At 37.6% G+C, this 10,018-nt stretch overlaps 1 protein-coding gene and 1 pseudogene across 3 annotated transcripts; one reads left to right on the forward strand and one right to left on the reverse strand.

Annotated features, from left to right (window-relative positions):
• Positions 1-446: 446 nt before the first annotated feature.
• LOC121772299 lies at positions 447-2,655 on the reverse strand (annotated as a pseudogene).
• Positions 2,656-5,081: 2,426 nt separating this feature from the next.
• Positions 5,082-8,922, forward strand: LOC121740901 (importin subunit alpha-1-like). 3 transcript variants are annotated; one of them, XM_042133558.1, is made up of 11 exons: positions 5,082-5,587; positions 5,860-5,956; positions 6,071-6,162; positions 6,244-6,375; positions 6,504-6,689; positions 6,782-6,945; positions 7,065-7,143; positions 7,568-7,696; positions 7,904-8,031; positions 8,111-8,488; positions 8,600-8,922. In XM_042133558.1, exons 1-10 carry the CDS (start codon positions 5,378-5,380, stop codon positions 8,484-8,486), a joined length of 1,593 nt encoding a protein of 530 aa, XP_041989492.1. In that variant the 5' UTR covers positions 5,082-5,377; the 3' UTR covers positions 8,487-8,488; positions 8,600-8,922. The 3 variants fall into 3 exon arrangements, with proteins under 3 accessions (XP_041989492.1, XP_041989509.1, XP_041989499.1); XM_042133575.1 differs by having other exon boundaries at positions 5,451-5,587; positions 5,807-5,956; XM_042133565.1 differs by having other exon boundaries at positions 5,454-5,587; positions 5,797-5,956.
• The last annotated feature ends 1,096 nt before the right edge of the window (positions 8,923-10,018 follow it).

Below are 10,018 nucleotides of genomic sequence, written 5' to 3' on the forward strand. Positions count from 1 at the left end.
ATACATTTAATTTCCTCATTTGCTTGAAAAACACGTTTTCCATGAACACAACAAAATCCTTTAATATTTACAATGTACTCCACTATCTTTCTTATAATTTAATTTTATATATCCGTGCTTTATACTAATATATATTCATAAAAATTTATGAAAGTTGGCCAAATTTTAGTATTTCCCGTGATTATAAATTAAGGCTGAAAACCTATTAACATTACTCGCATTTATTCCACTTACTTTGATTTGGGTATGTGATAATCAAAATTTAAGTTTATATCTTCATTTGAATCTTCACTTGTGGAATCCTCATTAGTTTGACAACATTTATAATTAATAAACCACATCACATATTAGTACATCTCTTAAACCACATCATCAATTCAATGGCTGAAAAGGAGAGCCTCCAACACAAATTGAAAATCTTCAATACAAAAACTGATTTGAAAATCTCAAAATTTACAACGCAATACATGCTCAAATATCTTGAGACGGCCGTCACCCTCTGCAAGCTCGCTGATCTTAGCTGAATGCTTCTGATAGCGTCTCGTTACTTTTGCAGAATGCAAATCTGATATATCTCCGACTGCAACACCCATCGCCATGGAAAAAACCCTGCCTGCTTTATCAGCTCCTTCACATATTCAACCTGCAAACACTCTCAATATCAGCACTCACATCAGATAGAGAACACGTTTCAGGAAGCTCTGCAAACACGAAGATCGAGCCCTGAGGCTTGAACACCACCTTAATCAGCAACTCCAAGATACAATCTCTTTTCGACTCATAATCCTGCATTATATGATTTCAGTTTCATTCCAAGCAGACTGAAATAAATTACTTTGATAAGTTCTTACACTTCCCAATGTTTCGAAATATGAAGGAGGGCTTCTCAAAGCAGTTAAAGCAGCTTCCTGGAAAGGCACAGGAGCACAGTCTGTGAGTCTGACATGAATGTTTCTGATAGCCGAGGCAATGCAAGGAGGAGCAATCGCCCATCCCACGTTCGTCTAAAAATCTTAGGTGTGAATGCTCACATGAGGCTTTCTGCAGGGATGAAAAAAACATGATATAACAAACAAGCAAAAAAGATATGCACCAGTAACACTGTAAGTCTTCGACAAGGAAGATGTGATGACTGTGCGCGACTGCATTCCAGGAAGTGAAGCAAGTGACACGTGACTTTGACTGTCATAAGTTATATGCTCATATACCTGATGAGAAAATTAGGAGACAATGCAGAAATGAGAAGTTAGTAAGATCATCAAATGAAAATCTGGTTGCTTTTCTGTAATTTCTCATACAAACAACAATCCAGAAACCTCTATAGACAATGAGCTACGCAGTCATTCAATAATCAATTTGCTACGTGATTAAACTTCCCAACATAAGAAACAATAGAGCTTAAAAAGCATAACATGTCTAATCTTGAGTATCAGTGACATCCCGTCTCGTGCACACCTCAGAAATGACCTCTAGCTCATCCTTGGTGAAAACTTTTCCTGTGGGGTTGTGAGGGCTGTGCCAAAGGAGAGGTCTAAAACATGACTTCACAACAAATGTACATATCTTAACTGCTTGTGCAGTTGCATTACAACACAACTTTATCCATTTACTCTTTTGAACACGAATGGCCTATTCTTGTTACATTGCAAGTTCAAATTAGCACACAACATGAAAATTTAGCCTCAAATTTATCGATTATTACCCTCACCTGTTCAAAACTACCACCTTGGTTTTGTCGGTGAAAGCCATCTCCAGTTTCTCTGGATCCAATATCCAATAAGGTGGATCAAGGCCAACATAAACCTGGCATTTTTTCTTAATCGTGAGAAAATCATCATTCTTTCTATCTCTCTCTCCAAACACACACACACACACAAAAACCAGAAAAAGATGAAAAGTGTGACCAAGGCAGCTTACAGGGACTCCTCCAGCAAGCTTAATACAAGTGTCATAAGTTTCATACGATGGATCGAAGACTAGAACCTCATCACCGTGATCAATAACTGAAGAGAAGAGTATCACTAACAGAGAAGAACAACATGAACAAGTTTGCATGAAAGCATTCAAAGAAAACAATGTTTTGATAAATGGAAACCATACTTGCAAATATAGCTGCAGCAAAGGCCTCAGACTGCCCACAGCAAATCACAATTTCTGTGAGAGGATCAATGCTCATGCCATGCATTTCCTTCATCTTTTGAGCCACGTAATCACAAATCCCTTGAACGTGCCTTTAATATATGGAATACAATTAAATTAAATTCAGCATCTTTTATTTCTTGTTTTTCAGTTTTGAGAGTAAACAGCATGAAGTAAGTGGGAATTTGAGAGGTGTTTATGGTTATATAAACATGATAATTCCATACTAATCTTTGTTTAGACTTTAGATATAAATATGGTTATCACTACGATACTATAAAAAAATAGTACTCCCTCCGTTCCCCAAATTTTGTCATAGTTTGACCGCACACGAGTTTTAAGAAATGTAATATAAAGTGAGTTGAAAAAGTTGGTAGGGTTTTTGACGTGGGCAGGAGCGACGAAATCGGGAAATCCCTCGGCGAGGTTGATGGCGTTACATCGTTTTGCCAGGAGAGATAATTCTTGAATTGCAGATGGTTGAATAGCCTTTGCCACACACGATAATTTCTCCATTTTTTCTTATTTTTCTATAGTCACATTATCTATCTTATTGAAGTTGCAGGGGAGCTCTCGGTTCGGGCCGATAAGCGGATATAATTACAAGGCCCGTTTTATATAAATTGTCCAACAAATGGGCCTTTAGAAAATACAACGGCTCAAGGCTTTGTTAGTGTAGTTGGATCAAATTCATGTCCTTTACCTATATTCACATACTATTATTTGTAATTATGTTAATGTTCGATTATATTAAAATCTATATCTACATATCTACAGTGATATACTCCCATTTTATAGATTTTAATGTTGCTGGGACCTTAAGCACCCCCATCAAGTTTTCTTTCTAACTAGTAACTATATTACAAGTTATATTTTATAGTAGATCTTAATTAAAATACTTTGTTGCCAAAATATTGGACTTTAGACCTCCTAGCTCTTTAACATATATCTTTAAAAAAACTATTTACACAGTTAATATACTAAACTCATAATATGCAGACAAAAATTATGATTTTGGAAAATCAACAAAGTGAAAATGAATCAAAACATGTCTTGATTCTTAATTTTTTCGAATTAAACAATATCAAGGTTACTCTTTTGAGGATCCATAGCCTTATAGTCTATATCCCACGATTGAGAATTTCTATCAAACAAAAATTGGCGTGACAAAATAAAAAAAAACCGAAGAAACAAATGAATATCTCAAAACGGTATCATTTTAGAGGAGTCTATGCAACAATTTAAGTTTTTTTTCCTAATTGAGTGTTGGAGAAGCCAATGTATTTGAAAAATTGGAGAACTGAATCAACGGTTTATTTGGCTTCTAATACAGGTGCGGCAAGGAAACTTTCCAAAATTAGAAAGTACACATTTTTTATAGAACAAACTAAAAAGGAAAGAGTGCACACTAGAACGTGTTGTTCCTCACATTTCATTATTTTATTTATAAAATAAAATATTAATTTCTTTTTTTATAAAATACTATTAATAAGATGTGAGAAACAACATCTCTGTTGTGTTTCTCTCCACATTAGGGGATCCGAACCCCTTAGAGCATCTCCAATGCCGGCGTCAAAATCGCGACGCCGATTTTTCACCGACGCCGAACCATTGGAACCGGCGTCGGTGAAATCGGCGTCAAAATCGGCGTGGCCATGCCGATTCGCGCGATGACGCCGGTTCCGACGCCGATCCTCACGGCGCCATTGTAGGACCCCTATTCGGCGTCAAACCGGCGTCAGATTTTAAATTTTTTTTTTTTCGACAGACCTCCCCGAGACGGCCCAGGAGGTCCCGACTCCTCGTTCGTTCGGTCGCCGACCTCGCCCGGTTGGCCAAAGGCGGGCGCAACAGGTTGCGAGGGGGGCACCCCGAGTTCCCAGGGGGTCCATTCGACATCCCCCCTCGGCAGGTCTACCGAGGAGCTCAAATTCTTCGCGCGCCAACAAACGCGCGCTCAAATGGTGAAGACCTTAGCCGACTTCCAAGCGGCAGTGGACCCCGAGGTGAAGGATTTTCTTCGTGTATTGCTCTAGAGCCAGCGTGAAGAATTGGAGGCGATGAGGAGGGACACCGGCGGGAATAGCCGCGGCGTAGGTGGCGACGGAGGCGGCGGCGACGACGGTGAAGAAGCGCTGGGCGACGACGGAGACGAGGACGGCGGCGAGGAGTGATTTTGTTTTACTTTTTTAAATTAATGTACTTTTTAATTTTTGTACTTTTTTTAATTATTGTACTTTTTTTAAAAAATTAATGTACTTTTTAAGTTTTAATATTATTATTCGAATTTTCCGTATTTGTCTCGTAAATTAAATTCCGTATGTTGATACGAGTGTAAATTAAATTATATAATTGTTATTAGTGATGTGGATAGGTAGTGTGAAGGCTATGTGAGGGCTATTTGATGTCCAGTTGATGTGGCAAGCTGATGTGGCAGGAGAATTGTAGTGCTGATGATGTGGCAGTGTGAAGGCTATGTAAGGGCTATTTGACGTCCAGTCTTACTGGAGATTCTTATGCAATGGATGGATGGAGTATAACTTTAATATTCATAATTTTTCTTATCAACTTTTAAATTTGTAAAAGTATCAAATCTAGACCAAAGTTTGTGATTTAGAGAATGTTATTTAGATACATTAACTTGACACTTTATCTCAACTTAGCCCCTTCAAATTTCAACTTACCATATCATTTTCGATTTCAATGAAAACATAAATTATTATACTTTAGGAAATTAACAATAAGATCAGCGTTCAAGATTTTTTACACCAATTTTGAAATTCACGAAAAAATTATAATCTTAGAAATAATATGGCAAATGCCTATGAAATACTTAATAAAAAACGCATGTGATGACAGTTATTAGTTTGGTTTAATTACTTTTGAGGAAAATATTTGGAGATAGTTAAATAAAGAACGCAGAGCCAAACCACAGCGCCGATTCCTAGCTATCTGAAACAGTGATTCTCACAAATCATTAGTAATCTAGCAAATTGAGTGGCAAAAATTAAAGAAAGAGGCGATTTTCCTTCGAATCTTCTTCGGCCCATTCTCAAATTCTCTCTCTACTCAACTCATACTCATGCTCATTTTCTCACTCTAGCGGAAAAAGAAATTCTTCAACTTCAGAAGGCTTTCGTCCGTATCCGAAAACATTCTTCCACACTCCCATTGCCATCTGACACAAAAGAAGCCACGCAATTATTGATTTGAATTTTTGCTCCTTCTAATTTGATCGATGTCGTTGAGGCCGAGCGCCAAGACGGAGGTCCGCCGGAGCCGGTACAAGGTGGCGGTGGACGCTGATGAGGGACGGCGGAGGCGGGAGGACATCATGGTCGAGATCCGGAAGACTAAAAGAGAGGAGAATTTGATCAAGAAGCGCCGGGAGGGGCTTCAGCCTCAGCAGCTACCGTCTGCAGTCAACCTTCCGCAACTTGATAAGAAGGTAATACTACTTGATTAGTGGTTCTTCGATTGTTTCTTTTGCTTTAATTAGCACTTCAGTTTGGATCTGATCGAATTGGATTAGTTCTTGATTGCTGAATCTGTTGTTATTCAATTCATTGAGTGTTCTGATATTTGTAATTCTCATATTCCAACTGTTAATTAGTTTGGGCTCATTGCATCAATAGGACTCATACAAACTTTGTGTAGCTATTTGTAGGATGCTTTTAGATTGTAATTTTGAGTTGTGGGTTGCATGCCGTGCCTTTTTAGCTAGAAAGTCTTCCGGCGATGGTTGATGCTGTTTGGTCTGACGATGCTACGCAACAACTGGAGTCAACAACTCAGTTCCGTAAACTTCTTTCAATAGGTAATTCTTTAAGCTCCTTGTTTAGTGATACAGTTTGGGTTTCTTGTCTTCCCCTTCCATTTTCTTGCTCAACCTGAATTGCTTTAACATGGTTTGTTATGTACTCCATAATAGAGCGAAGTCCGCCAATCGAGGAAGTAATACGGTCCGGAGCTGTTCCTAGGTTTGTGGAGTTTCTTGCTAGGGACGATTATCCGCAACTTCAGGTATAGTTGTGGTGAAGTAATATTTGCTATGAGCCTCTATTTTTTATTATGTAATGACGAATGACTTCTTTCTTTATTCAGTTCGAGGCCGCATGGGCACTCACGAATATTGCCTCTGGAACATCTGATAACACCAAGGTTGTGATTGATCATGGGGCTGTCCCAATATTTGTGAGACTTCTTAGTTCTCATAGTGATGATGTTCGTGAGCAGGTATGCATACATAGATGTAACTATATCGTTATCTTTATGCTTGTATTGCTGAGTAGCATGGACAAATACTATATCTGTTGAACTAGTTATTTTTACATCTTTTCATTTTGTTTGACTTTCTTATACAGGCAGTCTGGGCTTTAGGAAACATTGCAGGTGAATCACCAAAATGCCGTGATCTGGTTTTTGGTTATGGGGCCTTAATGCCATTGTTGTCGCAATTCAATGACAAATCGAAGCTATCCATGTTGAGAAATGCAACATGGACACTGTCAAACTTCTGTCGTGGAAAGCCACAACCCCATTTTGAACAGGTTTGTCATTCGGTACCGTTCAGTGTCTGTACATCTTTTTGCTGACAATCCCATTAAATAACCTATAACATGTCATGATAACCATTGAGCAGCTGAAGCCCGCCCTCCTTGCTCTTACTCTTCTTATTCATATGAATGATGAGGAGGTCCTAACAGATGCATGCTGGGCTCTTTCGTATCTATCTGATGGTGTTAATGAGAAAATTCAAGCTGTGATTGAGGCTGATGTTTGTCCTCGTCTCGTTGAGCTTTTACTGTAAGTGGCAGAGTGTCGTCCCAAATTTTTGGTTTAGTTATATCCTTTGGTTATTTAGTTTGCTCCTTTAATGATTAACTTTTATATATCCATTTATTCTTTTTTTTTTGGTTTCTCAGACACCCATCACCATCTGTTTTGATACCTGCCTTACGAACTGTTGGCAATATTGTGACTGGTGATGATGTCCAGACTCAGGTATTTTGACGGACATCTTACTCTGGTCAGTGGTATATTTCCCAACATAATTTTCCGTCATGTAGGGATACATTGACATGTGATAACTAAAGCAACCTGTTAGTGATATTAAAGTTGATATTCACTGTTTATCATTGATTTATTTTGGAAAGACAATAATTTTGTTGTTAGTCTCTAGTGGCTTTCAAATTCAGTTTATAATTTGTTAAGAAATGTATAATTGTTTTCTATATGAATAGTTTCTATGTGATGGGCCATTACAACATTTACCGAACTAGTGTGTGTCCTCGTTTGAGTTAGATGCACACAAGTTGACTGACTGTGACATCTAATATTAGATTCTACTGTTGTCTTATGGATGTATTTTGTTTTAGATTCTACCCCATGTTCATGCAGACACTCAGATCTTTGCTATCATTTTCAGGCAATCATTGAAAAGGGGGCTCTTCCTTGCCTGCTTAACTTGTTGACTCAAAATCAAAAGAAAAATATCAAGAAAGAAGCTTGTTGGACCATCTCAAACATAACAGCAGGAAATAAGGACCAGATCCAGGTACCCACACTTGGAGAAATGAACTTTCTCCAATTCCATTGTTACTAATCACCATTCCTGCTCGGACTTGTGGATATGGACATTAAATGTATTTTATTACATAAATTGCCTTTATGGACTAGCTGTTGATTCTCCTTCCCAAAAAATAGTGATTTCTCCGCTTTATGGTATAATACTGTAATTTCTGAGGCTTTTAATTTGATTTAGGCTGTGATTGCGGCTGGTATTGTTGGCCCTCTCATTGCTCTGCTTCAAAGTGCTGAATTTGAGATAAAGAAAGAGGCTGCCTGGGCTATTTCAAATGCTACTTCTGGTGGAACTCCTGACCAGATCAAGTAAAAAAAATTGCAACCTCTTTTCTGGTCATTTTGTTTTGTATAATATGTGGCTTGAAAATTAATCCAACATCTATAGGTTTTTGGTTGGTGAGGGATGTATAAAGCCGATGTGCGATCTTCTAGTTTGTCCTGATCCAAGAATCATCACGGTCTGCTTGGAAGGCCTTGAGAACATTCTTAAGGTTGGAGAAGCTGAGAAGAACCAAGGTAAGACCGGCGATGTGAATGTGTATGCTCAGATGATTGATGATGCAGAAGGTCTGGAGAAGATTGAAAATCTTCAAAGTCATGACAACAATGAAATCTATGAGAAGTCGGTGAAGATCATTGAAACATATTGGTTGGATGACGATGATGAACAGGTGATGTCTGGAGATGGTACACAGCAATCTGGGTTTAACTTTGGAGGCGGTGACCTACCTGTTCCAAGGGAGGGCTTTAAATTTGTTTGAAGGTGAAGTTAATGTTCTCATTTTGAGATGTTTAGCTTGGTCTGAGTCTACATTGTTGGGCGTGTCTATCTTTGTTTATATGTATGTAACATCAAAACAGTTGAAATTTACAGGAAGGTCATGAGGATGTTGAATGAATGTCCTGTGGATCTCTCTGGCTCGGCTGTTGTGTTTTTAGCATATGGTAATCCCAGATGTGGATGAGAGACGAGGTCGGATACGAGATACCAGAAAGGGATTGTCTGGAGGTGTATCTCACATGTTTTTGTCTGCGGAGAACCATATTTGCAAAATACGAGTCCTGTTTTTTGTAACCTTACCTTTTTTTTGTCTGCAAAGGTAGGATGAATCTCATGTAGTAGGAGTACATTTTATGGTAAACATTTTCCATGACCACCAGAGTAAATACAGTTGAAATCGAATCGTTTTTATGAGATTTGTATTTGTATTTGCATATTCTTTCGCAGTTGGCACGGCTAATCAGCAGGTAACGCTTCTACTCGCATTTTCACGTGTCATGAAACAATTGGATCAACTCTTTTTTTTTTATGCCAAAAAATGACAACTAGTATGTGTATCTGTATTTCGTCTTCAAAGTAGAAGCTACACTGCAGCAGATATTTATACTCAGACCGTATCAGAATCTTGGCATGGCTACTGTATTTTGTGTAAGTGTACCTTTTAAAATAGTTTAAACTTTAAATTTAAAATAATTAGTAGTAGTACAATATTTTTTCAGTAACACTGGCGCACCAGGTGGACTGTCAGTCACTGTCAAATCAGTTTAATTATTCTAAATTGTGATAATTTGGACGATATTAAAATTTAAAAGGTGTATACTCGTAGTAAGATACTCCAGTAATAGTTTAATTTAATACTCCCTACATCCATAAATTATATACCACTCTTATCGAAAAATGAAGATTTTCTTTCTCTTCTTTACCCACATTACATTTTGTTTAGCTCTCTCGTCTCTCTTACTTTACTAATTTCTCATCCAGACTCGTGTTATCCATTAATTATTTTTGATGGGCGGAGAAAATAGTAATTTTAGTCTTAGACATTAGTATTATACTCCCCTCTTTATCCAATTACTAATACACAATTTTTACTAATTCTAGATCAAAGTTCATTTTTTATTTTGAAACTATGATCCTTTTTTGTGAATGTTTAACTCTTTGGATCTTAACATTACAAATTAATTAATTTAAGTACAAAAGTTGATATTAATAAATAAAAAAAATAGTACTTCCTCTGTCTCATCTCAAGTGATCAACTTTTTATTTTGAATTGTCTCAATTCAATTGATTTTTTTAGCAGAAAACAACATTTTACCATGTATTATTATTATTTTTTATTTGTCTATCATACTCTATTTATTCTCTTCACTTAACTCAAGTATTTACATAGGGAGTGTGGCGGGACAACCCCATCCGTCCCTTGTATGGTGATAAGGGGGGACGAGACGTTTGTAATGCGTCCCGCCCTGTCTAGTCTCTTGGACGTATGCGAAAAAATGTTGAATTTGCGTT

The sequence above is a fragment of the Salvia splendens genome, chromosome 1 (genome assembly GCF_004379255.2).
Source record: "Salvia splendens isolate huo1 chromosome 1, SspV2, whole genome shotgun sequence".
Lineage (NCBI taxonomy): Eukaryota > Viridiplantae > Streptophyta > Magnoliopsida > Lamiales > Lamiaceae > Salvia > Salvia splendens.

Coding starts and splice junctions, on each gene's coding strand:
- LOC121740901 (XM_042133558.1), top strand. CDS start 5,378: ATGTCGTTGAGGCCGAGCGCCAAGACGGAGGTCCGCCGGAGCCGGTAC. Junction 5,588..5,859: donor TTCCGCAACTTGATAAGAAG/GTAATACTACTT, acceptor GTGCCTTTTTAG/CTAGAAAGTCTTCCGGCGAT. Junction 5,957..6,070: donor CCGTAAACTTCTTTCAATAG/GTAATTCTTTAA, acceptor ACTCCATAATAG/AGCGAAGTCCGCCAATCGAG.